This window comes from Apodemus sylvaticus, chromosome 1 (assembly GCF_947179515.1).
Source record: "Apodemus sylvaticus chromosome 1, mApoSyl1.1, whole genome shotgun sequence".
Lineage (NCBI taxonomy): Eukaryota > Metazoa > Chordata > Mammalia > Rodentia > Muridae > Apodemus > Apodemus sylvaticus.
The window spans coordinates 95,073,669-95,095,776 of NC_067472.1; the positions used below are offsets into that span (position 1 = coordinate 95,073,669).

At 44.7% G+C, this 22,108-nt stretch overlaps 1 protein-coding gene across 4 annotated transcripts in view; it reads left to right on the forward strand.

Moving 5' to 3' along the window:
* Positions 1-22,108, forward strand: part of Irag1 (inositol 1,4,5-triphosphate receptor associated 1) — a 133,774-nt gene that overhangs the window by 81,303 nt on the left and 30,363 nt on the right. For all 4 annotated transcript variants that reach the window (XM_052201216.1, XM_052201208.1, XM_052201206.1 and 1 more), the window contains 4 exons: positions 14,786-14,909; positions 18,081-18,111; positions 20,593-20,733; positions 21,403-21,534. In XM_052201216.1, coding sequence (XP_052057176.1) covers positions 14,786-14,909; positions 18,081-18,111; positions 20,593-20,733; positions 21,403-21,534 — 428 coding nt within the window. The remainder of the gene's footprint in view (positions 1-14,785; positions 14,910-18,080; positions 18,112-20,592; positions 20,734-21,402; positions 21,535-22,108) is intronic.

Here is a 22,108-nt window from a genome sequence, read left to right on the forward strand (position 1 = left end):
ATTAATGTTACCATTTTACTCATTTCCAGCATGGCACAGTGGCCTTAAGTCCAGTCTTGCAGTACTGTGTAGCCATCACCACCGTCCGCCCACGGGCCGTTTTCATCTTCCTCGGTTGCAACCACACCCAGGAGACACAGCTGGTTGTCCCTCCCCCAGCCCCTTGCAACTCCCATTCCACTTCCTGTTTCTGTGGATTATGTCTTCTCTAGGTCCCTCACGTAAATGAAGCCATACAATATTTTCCCTATTCCTTCTAATGTCTTCTCAGTAAATTCTCTCTAGTGTTTTGCAGACTCTGAGCCATTGGCAACTCAGATTTAGTCTTCTCCCAGGAAACTAAGAGGCAGGGAATTTTGCTCTCATCTTGTTAGGGAAACTGAGGCCCAAAGAACTGCCGACTCCCTCACATGGTTTTGCCATCCCAAAGCAGTTCTGAATCATGCTTTAGCTTTATTTTATTTTAGATAAACTAATGCAGAGGAGGCCAGCTTATGGGGAGCGGAGCACTGAGTGCAAAGCCAGGTTCCCAAAACTTGTGCCTTTCTCCTGTGGACACCAGTGCCCCGGCTTCACAGAGTACCTCTGGGAAGGCACGCTCCCGGCTCACACTATCTATGGCTGGTGACAGTCACCTTGTGAATCACCACGTGAGATTATTCTGGATGTCACTAGGGAGTGCAAAATTCTGGGACAAAACACAATAACTACCACCTCAGTTAACGCTCCAGAAGTCCTTTTTTTAAAGGACTGAATTATTTGTTAAAAATTAACCATCTCTAGCTGGATATGGAGGCATGTACTTGCAATACCAGCACTCTGGGGGCAGAGGCAGGAGGCTCCCTGTGAGTTCGAGGATAGGCTTTAACTACATACTGAGTTACAGGATAGTCAGGGCTATGTATTGAGACCCTGTCTCAAAAGGCCAAAGCACAGCCGGGCCGTGGTGGTGCACGCCTGTAATCCCAGCACTCTGGGAGGCAGAGGCAGGCGGATTTCTGAGTTCGAGGCCAGCCTGTATTACAGAGTGAGCTCCAGGACAGTCAGGACTATACAGAGAAACCATGTCTTGAAAAAACCAAATCCAAAGAAACAAAACAAAAACAAAACAAAACAAAACAAAAAAGTCAAAGCAAGCAAGCAAACAAACAAGTAAATAAACCACCTTAGAGATGGGGAGATGGCTCAGAGTAGGAATGCCTGCTCTACAAGCATGAGGATCTGAGTTTAAATCCCCAGCACCCACATAAAAAGCCAGTCACATGCATAGCCACAGTGCATGCCTGTATAACCAGAGCTGTGAGGAGCATAGTCAGGAGGATTGCTATGGTTTTCTGCCTTCGAGTCTATCTCCAGGTACACACACACACACACACACACACACACACACACACACGAGAGAGAGAGAGAGAGAGAGAGAGAGAGAGAGAGAGAGAGAGAGAGAGAGAGAGAGAGAAGAGGCATAAATCTCAAACATTTATAAATACACACAAAGCAATAACAATATTTAGAGATATCCTTTTAAATGTATACTTCTTCACTTTTAAGTTTTTTATTAAAACACTAGAAAAACCTACTAAGAGTTTATATACATGAGGCTGGAGAGGTGGCTCAGCAGTTAAGAGCACTTGCTGCTCCTGCAAAGGACATGGGTATCCTTGGCAGCTCATAACTGTCTGTAATTCTGGTTCCAGGGAGCCAACACCCTCTTCTAGCCTCCTGCAGCACCGGCTCCCATATGGTGCACATTCATGCAAACCTCTCATGCATGTAAAAATAACAAATCTTTTTTAAAGCTCTTATCCATAGTCCCATCAAGGATTTATTCTTTCCCATAGTTATAATTTTCCTAAGTTGATTTGATGGTACTTCCTTTTAAAGGTTTGTCTCACTGAAGTTATAATAACTAATTACATGTATTTAGATTTCACATTTATGGCTGAGTGGGTTCATATTTCCTCCTGTATGACTCTCTCTATTGTAAAATATTTCAGATGTTTATAGTTTTCCATTGGTTATAAACAGTTTTGTCTTTGTGCTTGTGAGGTTTTTCTTTCTTCTTTTTTTTTTTTTTTAAAGTAATTCCCTTAGGATACATTCTCAGACATGGGAGTCTCTGGGTCAGCGTGTAGAAATACTTACCTCTTATCAAGTGTTCCAAACATTTGCATATGTTTTTCTTCTTAGCATAATAATTTATGGATGTTGCTTTGGTCTTTCTTAGCCAGAATACAGTAGAGTAAGAAACAGGTGATCAATAATCATGACAGTTATAGCCAGGTGTGGTGGCTGATCTTGGTTGTCAACTGCCTGGATCTGGAATCAACTAAAATGCAGGCCAGTAAGCAGTGCTGCTCCATGGCTCTGCTCCAGTTCCTGCTGTCAGGTTCCTGCCTTGAGTCTCTGCCCTGGCTTCCCTCCTTGATGGACTGATTGTAAGCTGTAAGCCAAGCAAACCCTTTCCACTCTCTCATTACTTTTGGTCAGTGTTTCAGTACAGCAGTAGAGAAGCAAATCAGAACACCAGCCCTGAGGGCACATGTCTGTACTGGTAGCAGGCAGGAGGCTGAGGGCACATGTCTGTACTGGTAGCAGGCAGGAGGCTGAGGGCACATGTCTGTACTGGTAGCAGGCAGGAGGTTGAGTCAGGACGACTCCAAGCTGAGGCCAGGCTGGGCTCCATTGCGAGACTATATTTCAAAACAAGCAAACAAAAAGAATGACAGCTACAATATGCTATTATCATTGGTGCAAAATGATGCTTCGCTTTTATTTCAGTTAATGGTCTAGCATGTTCAAATTTAATTTTTTTCTTTCTGGTAGTAACTTCTTAGCTTTATATCAATCCATTTGAGGCCTATATTATGTTTTTGTCTGTTGTTAGTATTGTATGTGAAGTGTGCATAACAGATATGAATGCTTCGCCTGAATGTTTTCTCTCAATATTTAAAATTATTTTATCTTATTTTTTGTGCATGTGTATAGTATGCACCACGTACATGCAGGTGCATACCACTGACACCAGAAGGGGGGAATCGATCTTCTGAAACACTGGAGTAACAGACAGTTGGAGGCAGCATGTAGGTCCTGGGAACAGAACCCAGGTCCTCTGCAAGAGCAGCCAGTGCTCTTAACTGCTGAGCATCTCTCCAGCCCCCAGTTTTTAAACTTTTTCGTTTATTATTTGTGGTGTGTGTGTGTGTGTGTGTGTTCATGCATGGCTATGCATGGCCATGCATGTACACATGATTGTGTATTTTTGTGTACAGGCATACATGTATGGATGGTGTGTGTGTGTGTGTATGTTCATGTATGGCCATGCATGTACACATGATGTGTGGGTAGATGCATGTACCATATTCCACATATTTATAGTTTGATTTATCTGTTTATTTTACTAATATCTCTTCAGCTTGCTAATAAAAACTTCATCCTTTTTATTGTATTTTAGTTTTTGACATGGAGTTTTACATGAGCCCAGAATTCACTATTTAGAGCAAGCTGGTCATGAATGCATAGAGCTCTAACTTTCTGTCTCCCAAGGGCTGGGATTGATGGTGCACCACCACACCTGGCCCTCTGAACTTCATTTTAAGATATAGGTATATTATGACTTAAGAGGTCATTACTACAATAACATTTCGATAGTGTTTCTATTTCTCTGTGACAGTCATATGTTACATTCATATATATTTATGGAGAGCAGGGTTCTGTTTGCTGTTGTTAATTAATTCTGTTTGTTTTATAGTAATTTAGTGGGTTTGCGGGGTTGGCTTTTTTGTTGTTGTTTAGTTGTTTTGCTGTTTAGTTTCTGTATGTTTTTTGAGAAAAAGTCTCATCCTGTAGCCTGAACTGACCTAGAACTAGAAATCCTTATGCCTCAGCCTTCTGAACGCTGGGATTTCAGATTTGTCCCACCATTTCATTCTGGCCAAGATGGCTCTTTTGAGTCATGACTTTAAGGAGAATATGTTCTCTTGTGCAGTGGGATTAGCCCTCTCTCAGTACTTTTCTTCTGAGGCATATTTTAGATACGTTACATATCTGAAGTTGAGATTGCTGAATGAGCAATGAGCGAGAGGCCAGAGGCCAGGAGACAGGAATCTATTCATCAGAAGTGAACAGAGTTTTAGGTTTCCTGACATTTGTATGCCTCCTTCACATTTGAGGAGTATGCCATCTTGTGCATCTCGCATGCTGGATTCAGAAGGATTGCCCGCGCTTTCTTTGCTTTGTAGTTTGTAAGCCTTTAGTTTCCTAACTTTGCAGACACTCAATCGGACACATGTAGGTATTTCTGTTTTCTCTTCCAGAGCATTTAATGTTCTTTGCATATGGCTCTCGGCACACTCTGTGTAACCTTATTTACTGGTAACCAAGACTCTTAATTTACTGGATTTCCTCCCCGATCACTGGTGGTGGAGATGAGTGGGGCCTGGGTCACATGCTTCCTGCATTCTAAATACTGCTCTCAGACGGTAGAGTGCTGACTCTGGGGACTGAGACAAAGACTGCAACCAGAGTGACCACTGCATGCCAGATGCTGTGCTGAGTGTTTGACCGTGGTAGACTCAGTGCTCACATGAACCACGAGAAGCAAGCAGGCCTGCTGTAGTCACGTGACATGCAAAGACCTTGAGGCCTGTGAAGGCCCTGTGTCTCTTAACCATAGGAGTAGGAGCAGAGCCTGGATGTGTGTAACTTCTGAGACCTTTGACCCTTTTAAAGAACATATTTCTTTCTGAGTTTACAGCTCAACCTCCTGTTACTTTTATTTTATTTGGCTCGGCATGTCTCAGTTGTCCTGCATATGGGAGGCCATGCACATCTCTGCATCTTCATGCTGTATTACTTTGGTACCATTATCTAACTTGAAAATAGTGATGAGGAGAACATTTGCTTTGTTTCTCTTTTTGAATGAATTTTAGTGTGTTCTTTTCTTCTTCCAAGAGTCATGCATCTTATTAAATAAGTTCGTTATTTAAAATTATATTTATATGATTTGATATAATATATGTTATAGTTATAAAACATGCTATTGTCTAGTTAGGTCTCTGTTGCTGTGATAAAACACCAACCAAAACAACTTGGGGACAGAAACAGTTTATTTGGCTTACAAGTCCTGATCACAGGCCACCATGGAGGAAGATCTGGGCAGGAACTCAGGTAGGAGCAGAGGCAGGAACCGTGGAGGAGAGCCACTTGTGGATTTGTTTAGCTTGCTTTCTTATACCAGCCAGGACCACAGTGGGCTGGACCCTCCCATGCCTATCATTAGTCAAGAAAATGCCCCACAGAGATGTCCAAAAGAAAGTCTGACAGAGGCAATGCCTCTTCCTAGACATGTCTCATTGTGTCAAGTAGACAAAATTAACTAACACAGTATTATTTAACCTTTTATTATTATATATGTATATATAGTTATATATTACATATTTAAAATTTTATTATACATTTATAATAGCTGTATAATTAAAAACATTTTATATGTTTTCTTTCCCAAGTTTTAAAATTAAAAATATCAAATATATTTGTTGAAAAGATTATATATTGGGGCTGGAGAGATGGCTCAGCGGTTAAGAGTACTGACTACTCTTCTAGAGGTCCTGAGTTCAAATCCTAGCAACCACATGGTGGCTCACAACCATCCCTAATGAGATCTGATAACCTCTTCTGGAGTGTTTAAAGATAGCTACAGTGTACTTACATATAATAAATAAGTAAATCTTTTTTAAAAAAGAAAAGATTATATATTATTCAATCAATTCAGTAATTTTCCTCTTTCTTTTTTTCTTTCTTTCTTTGTATGGGTACTTGGTATATTTTCTTTTATAGCCACCATGTTTGTTTTAGAGTATCTGCAACTTTTTTTTTAATTAGGTAAATTGAAATCTAAATTGTTGGGACCCTGGGACCCAGACGCACTGTGTTATCAGTTGCTCTTCAGTTCCAGTTCCAGAGTAGGTTGTTGAGGTGCTGGCTCGCTTTGACCCAGCCAGGCCTCCAGAGACCCTCATGGCCTTTTTGTTATCTTTCAGCAGACTCTTGAGCCAACCTGGAGTCCTACAGCTTAGACCTGGACTGGACGGGGTGGGGGTAGGAGGAGGGAGTGTGTGTCAAATTCCAGAGCAGGGTGTGGACTGTAACTCCTCTTTCACTTCAGCTTTGTGGTAGCATGTCTTCACAAACAGCAAGAGAAGCCAGGAGTATGGTTGCTAGCCTGAGAGCTGGCCTTACGCCATATTCAAACCCCATTCTTGTGATAGACTGTAGTGGTCAGCTGGGTCCCTGCCAGATTGCTTTTTCAATGAACAGTATACCTAGGCAGTTTCCTATTTAATACCTGTGGAGATTTAATTTTTTAAGATAAAAACTAAATGGATACATATGTATTTCCCCACATTTCTCTCTACTATAAATAATGGTATGAGGAACTCTCTCACATGTTATAGAAATGCTTATTTTCTAAGGGATGCCATCCTACAGGAAAAATGGGTGGATTAAAAGTATTTACATATATGTGTTTTGTTGTGTGTAGATTGTCAAACTTTTCTACAAAATTATGCTATTCTAGATATACCTAGCCTGTGGCAAAGTCTTACTGTCTATATTGATAGACAGCCACCGAGTTTTATGGGTAGGTAAGTGAATTTAACTCCTATGAGCTCCCAATTTTAAAGAGAAATTACACTGGAGGGCCAGCTCAGTGGGTAAAGTGCTTGCTGCACAAACGTGAAGACTGTGGATCCCAGAACCCATGGAAAGTCAGACGCGGCAGCACATCTGTAATCACAGCACTTCTGTGGTTAGATGGGGTGAAGATAGGGGCCCGCTGGCCTGGCGTCTACAGGGGCAGACCTGACTCAGGGTCTACAGTGAAGTGGAAGGCAAGGACTGGTCCCTGAGATTCATTTGACTTCCACATGCCATTATGATGTATGTGTGTTCCTCCACTCATGAGCAACACACATACACACACACACACACACACACACACACACACACACATTCACAAACAAAATGAACCCCGGGTGTTCAATAAATGAACACCTCTTCCTATATTCTCTCAGGCCTAGGGCATAGATGATTAAACATTTGGGTTTCATCATTTACTGGCTGAAGAGCTTTGCAAATTTCTTGGTCTTGGCATCTCAGTTTACCCAGCTCTACAATGGGGATAATTATGGCACCTACAGCCCTCATTAACCTGATGTAATGTTTTGTGTGACCCTAGTCTTAAGTTCAGTTCATTTCTTCAGATAACAGTTGCTGAACTGTGGAACTCTATCTTGTCAACCAAGCATGGCAGGACAGGTTGCAGTCATCCACAGGCCCCTTCCCATCATGTACCCAGAACAAAAGACCTGGGAGCCCTTGGAGACTGATTCAGAGAATATGTCCAGGCTCTAAGCCAGTGGTTCTCACTGTGTTTCAGCTCTTTTAGCAAACCTCTATCTTCAAAAATATTTACATTACAATTCATAACAGTAGCAAAATTACAGTTATAAAGTAGCAACACAAATAACATTATGTTTGGGGGTCACCACAGCATGAGGAACGGTATTAAAGGGTTGCAGCATTAGGAAGGTTGAGAACCACTGCTCTGAATTCAACAGAGCTCATGGGAAAAAACTTAACTCTGATGATGATTTCATGAGAAAACTCTAATCTTGTTGGCTGTTCCTGAGGGAGATAGGAAAAGCCCTTACCAGGGTGTTCTGAAGTCTCCAGAACTTGGCTCTCAGTTTCCCCAGTAAATCTGACCTTCCCAACAATTCAACCTGTTCCCTTCCCAAGGGTCATTCTGTACACTGTCTTTGATCATTATTTCAAGACAAAGATGTGAGGCTGCTATGGGCCACTCCCCAAGTTGTTTTCTGGGAATGTGATGGGGACTACAGGGACTGGGCTCAGACCATACCATCAAGGAGATAGCCTCACCCCAACAGCCATTAGCGTTTCATCCATCTCCCAGTGGGACCTTTGGCCCACATTCTTGACAGCTCACATATTACCCAGAGTCTCTGCAGTGCACTTTTGTCTCAGAGGCCTTGTTCTGTTCTCAGGACTAGCACTGGAACCTTGGAGGCTCTGTGGCCAGCCCCACTCACCTCCCAGCATCGCCTCTGAGGCTCTGTGGTCAGCCCCGCTCACCTCCCAGCATCACCTCTGAGGCTCTGTGGTCAGCCCCGCTCACCTCCCAGCATCACCTCCAAGTGAACTCCCATTATAGATTTTCCTCTGATTAACCGCTGTCCTCTTAAACAATAATTTCTGAAAGGGACACGTGTGAGAGTTTTGCTTAGTATAGCATCTATCCTTGGCTCTGGCCCCCTTGCCTGGGACAGAGTAAGTACTCCATAATTAGGGAAATAATTCATGACTGAGTGGACTCACCTGCATTCTCTGTGAGGGGAAACCCAAGGGCAGACAGAGTCACTGTAATACATCATAATGCAACTTCAACTGCACAGAGGTCCTTGGGAACAAGGAGGAGGAAGCAGCTAGCTTAGCTAGTCAATAAGGCTGGGGAGGAGGTGGCAGCTTTGCTCTGAAAGAGAAAGGCACACCAGGCAGGGCAAGCAGAAGGAACTGAAGCACATGTCTGGTGCCTGGTGTGCCTCAGAAACAGAATCTCAGCTGAATCCACTGTGTGTGTGCGTCCCAGGGGCATGGGCTGTGTGACCCTGAGGCTGAATCCACTGTGTGTGTGCGTCCCAGGGGCATGGGCTGTGTGACCCTGAGGCTGAAGCAGTGGACTTGGGTCAGGGCCAAGCCTCAAGGGCCAAGCAGAGAGTTAAGACTCTTGGTGAGCCAGAGAAACCTGCAGTAAAGGGAGCCTGCATCCCAGCCTAATTCCCCTGAAGAGATGGCAGCAGCTGGCCTGCAATGAGATAGAATTTATAAAGGCCCAGGCGCTGCCATTGAGAGAATGCCTCGTTCCAGTTACCATCATTGAAGACATCCCTTTGTAAAAGACAGCATGTAACACAATATGGAAATAGTCTGGTGAGGGACCAGGGATGACAGGACTGCAGAAGGATAGTTTGAAAGACACTTGGAGGTGAGGATAGCGGGACATAGTGAGCAAGGCACCAAGAAACCACCAGGAATCTGCATGTGTGGCCATATGGATAATGGTGATAGTACCAGGTCTCAGATCTCAGTAGGGAGGACTCCCTGGAAAAGACCAAGTATCTGGATTTGAACATATTGAGTGCCCAGGAGACACAGCTGAGATGCAGCAGTTTGACAGACTCATTTTTAAGTCCTGGCTCTACTGTGGATGAGGAAATCTATAAACCTGAACAGGTCTTCAATTTCCCCTGCTTAGCAGAACAACTGTAGACAGCCAACAAGAAAGAACATGGAGTGTATGGCTGATGTACCATGAATGGTGATGTTGGAACAATTATTATTCTGTATCTAGTTGGTGATGTCTACAAGGTGGTTGGAAGTCTGGACCAGGATTCCAAGGAAGGTGGACAGTCCTTGTACACAGCTCAAGGCTGGGCCACAGTCTCATATCTCACACAGGATAGATGCTTTCCCGAGAAGACAGATGCAAAGAAATGTGTTCTAATGAGTGGTTCTGGACTTGGAGGATAGGAGAAAGTAAAACTTCCTTGCTGTACTAAAATGTCCCCCTTTCCACAAATGCAGAAGGGGACAGGGAGGAAGGAAAGAGATTAGACTAGATGTACCCTTCAAAATAAAAACATTACAATTTAATTGAGTTTGAGTTGAAGTGAAGTGAAACCGTAGGACTTGCTGAATCTCTGTTATTACTTCCTCCACAGAGGAGAAATTAGTTTTGACAATGTACTAGGAAATGTATTAAGGGTTTAGAGTTGTGGATTTTCCTGGCATTAATGTTTTGGTCTGGAGTGATTGTTCTAAATTCTTTACACAGCACAGTGTCAGTCACGTATGGCAAGGCACACAGATCCAGAACTAATAGTGATGAGAGAAGTTTATATTCACAGATTCCCTAACACAGGAGGCACAGTATACCCTCCGGGCCAAAGAGAAAAGCACCAGGGTCAGCTGGGAGTTAGAAGGTGGTGGGAAGGGTCTTTACTGGCTTTTCACGGCAAGGAGTAGGTACCCTGAGTAAGCCTAGAGCCAGATAGTTCGAGTAATTTTAGCAGGCTCTGGAAAGGAGAAGGGCATCTAACTGTTAGATATTTGATGATGTGGGGCAAGGATGGATATTGCCTTGGTATGTGAGAAACAGAAAAAGGAGAGGGCTGGAAATATGTGTTCTAGGTTGATTGGGTTGCTTTAGATGTCAAGGGTGTACTCAAAGGAGAGTTTTCCTCCTAATTCCTGCAATGAGCTAGCCAGGGGAGTCCATCTTTTCAAGATTAAGGATCCTAAGGCTGGAATATCAAGAAAACAGAAGAAGCAGAACATCTCATTACATATTTTCTTTGCCAACAATTTCTTCCAGCTTTCCCACCTCTGCCTATCTAGATGCTGAGCTCTCTGCTGTGTGTTGTCAAGGTTTTAACATTTCCATTCTACTCTGTAACCAGCCTTTACAGTTGTCCAGCTGTGAACCCGCATAAAAGGTTTCGTGCTTACTGCAAGTTCCCTCCTTGTGGCTAACTATCCGTAAGCATTTTATTTTGATTTATGTTTTGTTTAGATGGACTTCCCTGGGAAGCACCAGACATATTCTGTGTCCTGAGTTCTAGCATATTTGAAAACACCTTATTTAGCAATAGCCTGCATAACTCTAAAATTCTTGGCTCACTCCTTTCTATGAACCATTACCCCATTGTGTTCACCATTGCAGAGAAGCCCAAGACCCACTGGTTCCCTGTGTCCCTTAACCTTCATGTTCCCTGCATGTGTGTTTTCTCTCCTGTTAGGAATAAAAACCATAACACTTCTTTAAAGACACGCCTTTAAAAGAAAAGAAAGAAAAAGAAAGGAAAAGGCATCATATGTACAATTAAGTTCCTCTCTCCTCTCAGGACAGTTTTTCTTCTATGATGTCTTTGAATACATTATTTGTTCAGTGAAAGGGTCAACAGGGCTCAGCTTAGGGCCCACCTTCTTCAGTCTTTCTTTTCCTCTTTACACTCTTTATGATGGATCATTCAATGCATCTTGCCCTCCCTAGTAATTCGTGTAAAACCGTGCATGTTATATGACCTCACTTTCTAGTACACTGACTAATTCTGTTTTTTCAGTTTCTTATTCATTCCATCCTCCGTCTTTAATTTCTTTCCTTAAATAGAATCCTCATTCATTGTCTATGATCTTCTTATCTTGTCCTGATTTCTTGTTCTCATTTTTTCAGTTTCTAGTTTCCTCCAGAGTTAAGAAGTTACAGTCTATATTTTGCACAGAAATGCAGTTTTTCTTTCCCCCCTATGTTCCCTGCATCTATGTGTTCATCCTAACATCTGCCTCCTGTGTGTTTCCATTCTTCCTTCCTTTCTACCTTCCGTCTTTCCTTCCTCTTTTCACTCTAGTATTTTTGTCTAGCTGCCATGTCATTGGTTTCCATTGCATCTGTTTGTGTTCTGGACATTTCCACCAGGATCTCCTTCTTCCTTGAATGTGTTGGGGGAGGAGGGTTAGTTTTCATTCACTCCCTCCTGCCGCATCTGAGATCTCTTTGCCCTCTTCGCTCAGTACTGGGGACTGGGTGCTCATGGGTACTTCTTTGCGGCTTGAGTGGAAGGAAAGAGGAAGTTCAAAGCTGTTAGCAGCAGCATTTGTAAGCTTTCTGCTTCTTTTCTATAACTTTGTTCAGAGTCCAAAACCGGAGTTTACAATGCCAAATTGAGGTATTTCTCTTCCCCCAGCTGGGGATTAGGGAGTCTGCAGCACCGGCTTGGGATGGAATTGTAGTGAGAGTCTGTCCAGATGTTTACTGTCTAGACTTGACCCACGCTTCCCAGGAGCGGTCCACTCCAGCCAGGCAACGGAAGGAAAGGATAGATGAAATCAAGGATGTTAGCCACTGCGCTGTTCCCAGCGTGCTTTGTGTGGAGCTCGAGTTGGTGCTTTCCATACAGCTCCTGCCGCTCACTCACCTGAGTAGCTTGCTTTATTTGTGTATTTGTTTTAAATCTTCCCTTCAGGTAAACCCCTACACATTATACAAGTAATTCTGATACAATACCAGATACCCATTCCTCCTTCTTCTTTCCTCCTTCTTGGCAGGGAAAGCTAAATGCCAACATGGGCAGCACTTTCTCTTTCTCTTCTTGGCAGTGTTGGTGTGGTAGAGTGTAGGACTTTCTAGAGAAACTTTCTGCCTGACGTTCCTCAGCAGGCTGCCTACTTACTCATTCTGTCCACTCTTTCTTGTTCTGTACTCTTGTATTCTTAGAAGTTCCCTTATCCAGAATCCATTTCTTTTAGACAGGGTTTCTCAGTGTAGCCCTTGCTGTCCTGGAACTCATTTTGTAGACCAAGCCTTGAACTCAGAGATCCCTCCCAAGTGCTGGGATTAAAGGCATGTACCACCACTTCCTGGCAAAATTTTTATTTTTAATATTTTGTTTGTAAGAGTGTTTTGTCTGTATGTGTCTGTACACTACATGCATACCTGATGCTTGAGGAAGTGATGAGCCCCCATGTGGGTGCTGAGAATCAAACCCAGTTCCTTTGCAAGAACAACAAGTGCTCTTAACCACTGAGCAAACTCTCCGACCCCAGAATCTATTCTTAAGCCAGGCGTTGAGATGCATGCTTGTAATCCCAGCATGCAAGAGGCTGAGACAAGAGGCTCAATACAAGTTAAAGGCTACCTTGGACAATATAGTGGCACTCGGACTCAGAGCAAACAAACTCAACAACCCCCTGTTCTTTGAGGGAGGAAGAAAGGGGGAACCAAAGGTGGGGACACCCCATTTATTTCAAGGACATTCTGTCTTTAGCCATTATTATTGTTTTCAGTACTTCATTTTTCTGTATTTAATCATTGTTGGCACATATATAGTTGACATTATGCTTTTTGGTTGTTAATTTAGTTGTATTCAGAGAAAGGGTATTTGGTTCTAGTATCCAGTTATGAATGGCACTGCTATTCTATTAGAGCTGGTGACCCTAAGTAGTTTGTTTTCTCTTTTCTATTTTTGTTCCTCCTCCTTCCCCTCATTTTCCCTCAACTTAGAGGAATGTTTTAGACAGAAGCCCTGGTATGTCCTTCATTTGGCATTAGATTTTATGATTCAGATACACACAGCATCCCCCGGAGCGCCCCCGCTTAACAGGCTCTCTGCTAAGTGTGGCAGAGGTGCACAGATACAGAGCAAGGTCACAGGCGACACATGGGGCTGTCAGGGAGCAACAAATGCCAGTACAAACCCCAGGAGCTGGCAGGTAGCTGCATGAGCTTCTGGTCTAATGTTACACCTAGGGACATTGTTCTGGTGGTCCTGTGCATGACAGACGGCCCTGTACACAACTGATGGCCCAGTAGCCTTCATCTAAATAACTGAAATATCGAGAAATCTGTTACACACTTCTGATTGAACAGGCTCAAACTGTTAAAAATGTATTTACTGTGAACCCAACTGTGCCCCTTCCCCTCTCTGCTTTGTCTCCCTTGGTGATAGGAATCCCAGTCTTAGTTCCAGCCCGATGATTGGTACAAGTCGGCCTTCTGTCCTGACCCCTAGTCTGGCCTGCAATTCTGGAAAATAGACAAGCAGACTGGAAAGCTGCTAGGTCAAAAGCCATGGCAGACAGTAAAAGTGGGGGTAGACAGCTGCATGTAGGTGCAACACACTCACTGGTCAGGATCGAGATCCTCAGGTGGCTCAAAGGAGAGGTGTCTGATTTCACCCTAGATATGCTATGAGAACACAGTAAAGCACAGCAAGTCTATCTTGTGTGGGTGTGAAGTCAGTGCCCAGGGCGTTGGCCAGTGTTCTGGATTAAACTTGCTAGAGTACATCTGGGGTCTCTCAAACAGCAACAAGGCAGAATAGGTATAGGCATGGGCTGGAGTCGAGAGACCTTGAACCATAGGACTCCTCAAAGATCGACTGGGAAGAAAATAGGTGACAGATCCAGGAAAGAGCTGGTGTGCCGAGAGCATGAGAGCTGCCCAGGCAGAAGAGAGATTTACGGCTTGCTCTTTCTGCTTCCCGGTTACAATCCTGCATCATTGCAGGAGGCAGCACATGCTGTTTGTTGGCTCTGTTGACTAGCAGACATCCGTATTTCTGAGACCTGGGACAGGGCTCATGACCTTAGCTTTATCCTGGAAAATACCCGCTTCTGTTACTATCTAGTGGCAAACCGGATACTGATTTCTAGGTAGGAGCTAGAAGACTGTGCTTTTGAATTTATTTGGGAAAAATTATCAATCAAGAGATCCCTTTAAGAGCCTGCCAAATAGAGAGGTTTTCCCCAAACACCATAATCAAAGAGTCAACCAGCTTCCAGTTACCAGAAACCAACATCTCAATGCTGACACATGATTGTACTTGACACTGGGGATTATGGGGAAGAAATGACTGGGGACAGATAGATGTTGGTTTGCTGTCGGGCTGTCCCATTTGCTATGCTTGTGATCTTCAGTAAGCTGCCACCTTTATTGAGCCGTATACTATCCACCTGTGATAAGGGATGGCTACGAAGTAGCTCTTCGGGCCACTGTGAGGGTAAAGTAAGATAGACAATTAATAAAGTCTCTGGCATGTAACAAAGTGCTTACAAATGTTGACAGCTTTCCTGGGACCTAAAGTTGGCTGCCAATAGTACTAGTATGATTTCAGACAGACATTATATAAGAAAAACTCTTATTTTCCAGGGGTCTCATCTGAACTTGCCCCAGCAGCTGAGGAAGAAGAGTCAAAGAGTGGTCTGGATGTGATGCCCAACATTTCTGACATATTGCTGCGCAAACTTAGGGTTCACAAGTCACTCACTGGAAGGTAAATCAGGACATGAGCTTTCAAAGATCTTTCAGAGGGGTGCCCATGTCAGAGCATGGGTGGAACCCAGCAGAATATCAGTCTTGGTTTTCATCCTGAAAGGGATGCAGTCCAGTGGTCCAGGCAGGGCTGATGCACCCAAAACACAAAGCACAGAATGGGACATGTTGCTATTTCCAACTCCAAGAATATTTGGAACTCATAGGCAAGGACCTTTGCAGGCACAAGAGTCACCAGAGGTGATAGTGGTGGACTTTGGATCAGGGGACACATATTTTGATCCAGATAAATTGCTTATCTGTGGGACAGACGGTATATGGAGAGATGTACAACATCCAAAATCACATGAAAAATTGAGCAGAAAGTCCCCAGACTTCTGCTCACAAGGAGAAAGTTCCTTTCCTTTCTGAGTTTTGGCTTCATTGCCTGTACAAGAGTCATAAGTGATCTGCCATTGGCAGGATGCGCTTAATGAGAGCATCTGTGAGTAGGGCTTGGAACAGTGTCAGCACAGAACACATCCTTGATAGCTGGATTAGAGAGGAACCAGTGGGGATCTGAGATGTTTCCAGGAGCACCATGAGAGAGGGCAACCCGGAGAATGATCTAACGAGACACTGGGAAGTGAGTCAAGAAGACCTTTTTGACAAGGTAGTCAGGAATCCCGGCCACAGTGACAAGAAGCCACACATGCAATGTCTTTGGTGAATGCCTTTCCAAACAAAAAGAAGTGGTTTTAATAAATGTCAGGGAAATAACTGGTGAGTCACATGCAAAAGGGTGAAGCTAGGGGCTGGAGAGATGGCTCAGAGGATAAGAAGCATTGGGTGCTCTTCCCAAGGTGCTGAGTTCAGTTCCCAGCTCCTGGGCGGTGGCCCAGAATCATCCATAATGGAATCGAATGCCCTCTTCTGTCATCCATGCATGCATGCAAATAGAGTATTCGTAAACATAAAATATAGTGAACAGTGGAGCTACCACAATACACAAACACTAGCTCAAAATGGACCACAAACCTAAATGTCAGGATTAATAATACCATGGAATGCTTAGAGGAAAATACAAGAGGCAAGCAATCTTCATGAACTATGAGCTTTGCTTGGCTCACAGCTCCAGATAAGACCGGAAAGCACAAGCAGAGGGTTTAAAAAGAACAGGTGAAAAGTAAGTCATCATCAGCATCAGCATCAGCATCAGCATCAGCATCAGCATCAGCAGCACAATCCTAATAAAAAGCCCGCGCCATCAATGCTGCCCAGAAAATGGAAAGCAACTCACAGAATGGGAGGAAATATTCATGGATCATTTATCTGATTAGGTGCTTAGTTCTATAAAAAAATTCTTGTGATGTGATAAACTTTAGATTTCAGAGAAAGGGCACACGGTAAAATTACTCTGCATTGTCTCGGAGGCCCATGGGTCTGCCCTCTTGCCGCCTATTCAGGTTCAGAGCTCTGCCTTAAGAACTGGCTGTGCCATGTGACCACTTGACCCACACCACACCACCCTGCTCCTTACTGTTTGTGTGCGTTCTATAGATCAAAGTAGAATGAAAATCGCTGAAGTAGAAAAATAAGCTTGCCTAATTATTTCTGGAAAGATGTAATTTTCATTTAATAGCCAAATGAACCTAGGTGTCAGAAGCACATTCTAAGCACTTGGATAAACTGCCCAGACAGTGTGTGCCTGCTCTACATTACAGAGAGAGAACATATTGACCCTGAGAGGACAGGGCCTGTGACAAGAATTGTAAGCATGAAACATCTTTGTCATTGTTTGTCCCCTTGCTCTGTTTTCTGATGGCTCGGTGGCCACAGGGTCTTGCTGTCTCATCCTGACAGGAAGGCCCTTGCCGTCCTTTGTCAAGGGTGAGAACCAGCCCTTTGCAGGGATGACTGACCCCTCTCCCTTTGCTCTCAGGGTCTCTCCATACCCATACAAGGGAGGAAAATTGTGTTTCCTGAGGAGTTTATTGATGGCGTGCTTGCTCGCCAAGTCCTGTGACGCGAGTTGGACCCCTCCTGTCCTCCCCACCCAGCACAGGAAAGCGCCTGTGTGGTATTTACGTTATCTGGGCTTCCAATGGGGCCAACTTTAGTTACTAAGAGCTGCACAGGCAGCCACATGGAGCGGCTGTGCAGAGAAAGAATCTGTTGACTGGAACAGGCTGTGTGGGAACCACTTAGGAACCTTTCAGAAGGTCACCTCTATGTCATCTTGATTCCAGGGTTTGGAGGCTCTTGCTGCAGCGAGCCCTACCAACTCTTTTCTTGCTTTGTAGTTTCTGGATCAAATAGATGTTTGTCACAGTCCTTGGAGCCTAGGAAGGAAGGATCAGACTTTACTGAGCTAGTGAAGCCCTGGAAAGCTACAGTTTACCTCAGTCACACAGTCTGAAAATGACGAATACATGAGTCTTTTCTGATTTCTCACAGCCTGCGGGTGAACAGTAATAATAGCCAAGGTGCCACATACAGCTAGTCTGCAGTGGGCATTGGTTGGAGGATGCACACACATGCACACCACAGATACCGAAATCCAAATGCTCAAGACCTTGTATAAAATGGCATAGTACTTACATACTATACAATCCTCCGACACTTTTAATAGTTTCTGCTTGATGTATAATACCCAATATAGTGTAAATTCTATATAAATGAGTGCTATTCTGTGTTGCTTATTGAATATGACCAAAAGAAGTCTGAATAAATTCTGTATAGACACAGTGCATTTTAAAGTTTTCAATATATAGTGGTTGGTTGAAGGAATATGGAACATGTGGCTGAGAAAGGCTGACATATTTACACACACAGTACACATGTGTGCATGCATATATGTGTATGCACAAACATATATATATGTATATATATTTCTATAAGGTTTATATAATATAGATGCTATTATTCTGATTTTATGTGTGAGCAAGCTGGAACTTGGAGGGATCGTAGTGGCTGTTCTTGGTGCTGACCCCAACATCTAATATTCCACACCCCCTCTATAAAGGTCAGTGGTCACAGATGACAGGGAGGACACAAAGGACTGTATCTTTTCATCTCACCAGCTCTGATCGCCCCTCTTCTGGAGGTGCACGGCCTGCTGGGCATTTGAAGTCACCTTCTGCTTTATTTGGTAGCGGGATAAAGTTCATGTGTACATTTTTCTTCTTCACAGCGCCCCTCCCCTCACTGAAAAGGAAGTCGAGGTAAGTGCTTGCGGCCTTTGTGACATGCACTGGCTGTCCCTGATGAGGTCTGTCCACACATTCCTTCCTCTGGCCTGTGACCCTAATGCTTTTACACAAGAGTGACAACAAGTGACTGTGATATTTGTTCTGGATATTTGTTCCTGGCCACTGCTGAGTTTCCCAAGCCTGCCTCCATTCATTTTGACAAATCTGGTCAGAGGTGAGAGGTTGCTGGCGCTGCCATCTTCAAAGACTGTTGATGCCCCCCCCCATGGGTGAGCATCCAGTACAAAGTTAGCCAGGAGACTTTGTAAGTATACCAAATCGATTTCAAAATTTTAAAATGTGGCCATGTTTCAAGCTTCAGACTCGGGCATGGAGGACAGAGGTACTTGCTTCCTGAGAGTTTGGGTTGCAAGAAGGCCCCCTCAGCCAACAGTGTGAAAGCTCTTGGCCATGCCTTCCCTGATTTGACCTCCTTGACCCAATGCTGGGTGATGGGTGAGCTGAGAATTTTCATTCTGATGAGGGGACAGATGGACAGGAAATGTAGCAAAAGTGAGTCAGGGAGGCTTGGAGAAGTGGAGCAGGTGAGCAAGGGAAGACAGGCAACCTGAGACAACTATCCCCTCCCCCACCAGGGAACACAATGCCTTGAAGCAGACGTTACCACTGCCGCAAGGTCACAGCCCCCACCCCTGTGCACCTGAGCTCCTGGTAGCTCTGCAGAACTTAGAGCAGAAGAGAAGCCAGGCAATAAAACACCTCACCCAGGCTCCCAGATGCAGGAGTTAACAGGTTTAAGAGATGGATACAAATATTCCAACTGGCTTCAGGACCTTTCGTGTCAGGTATAGAGAGCTAAGCACGGAGAACTGCTCATAGACGGAAGCTGGGTAGGAGAGAGAGTCCTCATCACTGGGCGGGGCAACAAAGCCCACGCTAGCATTTATGGAGATTGCTCTTGCCAGCTCAGTTAAAGTCAGATCCTGTCCTCAGATGTGTGCTAGCATAGCCATCAGCATGGCAGAAGTAAGACAGACTTGGGAATCAGATATTCTAAGGCCAAGTCTTCTCTCTGTTAGTCATGTGTCACCTTGAACAAGTTAATGATGTCTCTAGTCAGGGCCTCTTCACCTGTAAAATGGGTGTAAGAGTCCTCACTCCAAAGAGTTGTTGTGGGGCTAAATGTAGCAAGGTTTACAACACACAACCATGATGGTCAATAAGGGGTCGTCTTCAGTAGAGCCATCACTGTCATCTAGGAGGCAGTTCTTGTCTGGAGATGACTGCCATTGACCAATTAGATGACCTTCAGAAGCCAGGCGGGGTCAATGATCACAGAGGATGAGCTTGCTTAGTGAGTAAAAGTCCTATGCAAGCCTGACAACATCATGACCCCACAGTTCACACACACACATGCACACACACACACACACACACACACACACACACACACACATACACCAAAGGAAGAAAAAAAGCTGCCTCCACTTGCTTCAGGCAGGGTAGATGAAGCAATTGGAACACCTCCCTCCCTCCCTCCCTCCCTCCCTCCCTCCCTCCCTCCCTCCCTCCCTCCCTCCCTCTCTCTCTCTCTCTCTCTCCCTCCCTATTTCTCGTGTGGAGTCCACTTGTCTGATTTTCCTCTCCAGTACTTCTGTGTTACAGCAGTGGCAACTCCACATCTGATCACCTGCACCTTTAAAAAGTTCATTCTTGTGGGGCTGGAGATGGCTTAGTAGTTAAGAGCAGTACTGGTTGCTTTTCCAGAGGACCTGGGCTCAATTCCCAGGACCAACATGGTGGCTCTCGTTCCAGGAGATCTCGTCCCCTCTTCTGGCCTCTGCATGTGCTGTGTGCAGGCAGGCATGTAGGCAAAACATCCATAGACACAAAAACTTTTAAAAGTAAAACAGAAATCATTCCTGTATGGCATGCTTCATTTTGGGCTGGAATATTTGTTCCTGGACCTTTATCATAACAGATCCATACCTGATCTTGTCTGATCTCTGGGAAGTTACTTAAAGGTGACAGGAATTTGAGATAACACGGTTAGAAACAGAATTTTGCTTTAAATCCACAGCCTGCTGCGGAGCTGGCCCTTCTTCAGATACAGAGGTTTGATGCAGACCTCGCAAATCCCACCCCTACCCCCCACTCCCCACCCCACCCCCCACCCCTCAATAGGTCCCAGCATGAGTCTAAACTGCTTACACAGCCATGGCCTATGTCAACCCAAACATGGGCGCTTTTGATTTAGGGAAAGGCAGGCTGTTATTGTCTCATGGTGACATTTGGCCTCTGGTCCTGGGAAAGACTTCCCCTGGACCTCAAGGATTACCATTTGTCTGTGTCTCACTGTCAAGGGAAGGTCATCTGCACATGGGAGCCTTGGTGACTAGTTCTGATAAGGGGCTTGAGCAAGAATCCCACCTACAGCCTCGCTGGCAGCAGTGACTCCTTCCAGCACCTCTACCACACTCTTGTTCCCAACAGAACGTGTTTGTACAACTGTCCTTGGCCTTTAGAAATGACAGCTACACCTTGGAGTCTAGAATTAACCAGGCTGAAAGGGAACGCAACCTGACGGAAGAGAACACCGAGAAGGAACTGGAAAACTTCAAAGCCTCCATTACGGTAATTGAGACGCCACTGTCTCTAAGGACTGAGCCAAAACTCACATTTCTCTCACTAGCAAGGTAGTCTCCGGAAATGAGAAGGGATCCGAGGTCCTGACAGAGTCTTCCTTAAAGGGCCGGGAGGGGCTGAGGTAGAGGTCCTAAGGGCTTGGGCTCAGGTGCCTGGTGGCTTCTTAGAAGAGGGATGGTTGGCTCAGACATGACTCCTTTCAGGCCAGCCAGATGTAATGTATCTCCACTGAGCTTCTCCTGTATCTGGAAAACACTGTGGCCTGGTCTTGTCTCATGAAAATGAATCCAGGGTTGGTATACTTTCTTAGTCAGTTCAAACTACTATAATAAATTAATGTAGGCTGGTGGTTTAAACAACAAACATGTTTCTCTTAGCTTCAGGGGACTAGAAGGCCAAGCTTGGGGTTCCAGCATGGTCAGGTTCACACTGAGGCTATAATGAGACTGATAACCTCTCATTATAGCCTGACATAGGAGAAAGAAAAAGTAAGAGAAAGCTCTGTGGCCCCTGATGTATGAGCAGCAATCCCCTTGGTAAGGGCCCCACCCTAGTGACCTAGTCACTTCCCGAGGGCCCATCCCCCCCCCCCAGCTGCACATTGGGGTTAGGCTCTCAGTTTGAGGACTCTGGGTGATGCTCCTTATTTTTTCTCAGTCCTCAGCAAACATCTGGTACCACTGCGAACACCGGGAGACCTATCAGAAACTTCTGGAAGACATCGCCGTCTTGCATCGCCTAGCTGCCCGCCTCTCCAGCCGGGCTGAAGTGGTGGGTGCTGTGCGCCAGGTGAGCCCCACAGCACTTGGTTTTGTTGACTGGCGCTGTTCTACTCGACACAAACAGGGGCAAGGAGAGTGCCTTAGTCAGGGTGTTACTGCTGTGAACAAACACTATGACTAGGGCAACGCTTATAAAAACATTTCATTGGGGCTGCTTACAGGTTCAGAGGTTCAGCCCATTATCATCAAGGTGGGCATGGTGCAGAAGGAGCTGAGAGTTCTTCATCTTCATCTGAAGGCTGCTAGCAGACTACTGGCTTCCAGGCAGCTAGGATGAGGGTTTTAAAGCCCATACCTATAGTGGCATACCTATTCCAACAAGGCCACACCTTCTAATAGTGCCACTCCCTGGGCCAAGAATATATAAACCATAACAGAGAGGTACAACCTCTTGATGACTGACTTAGGCCATGCCTTCTATATAGGTTGTTGAGATGTTCCAATGTATTTGGTGCCAACTAACCCTTGAATTATTCCTTCAGAAATTGTTTTCTGTGGGCATTGACATTTGAGGCAGACCATATACTGCCTTCCTCTCTTAGAGCTGATCTACAGTAGTTAAGTTAGAGAATTCCCTGCTG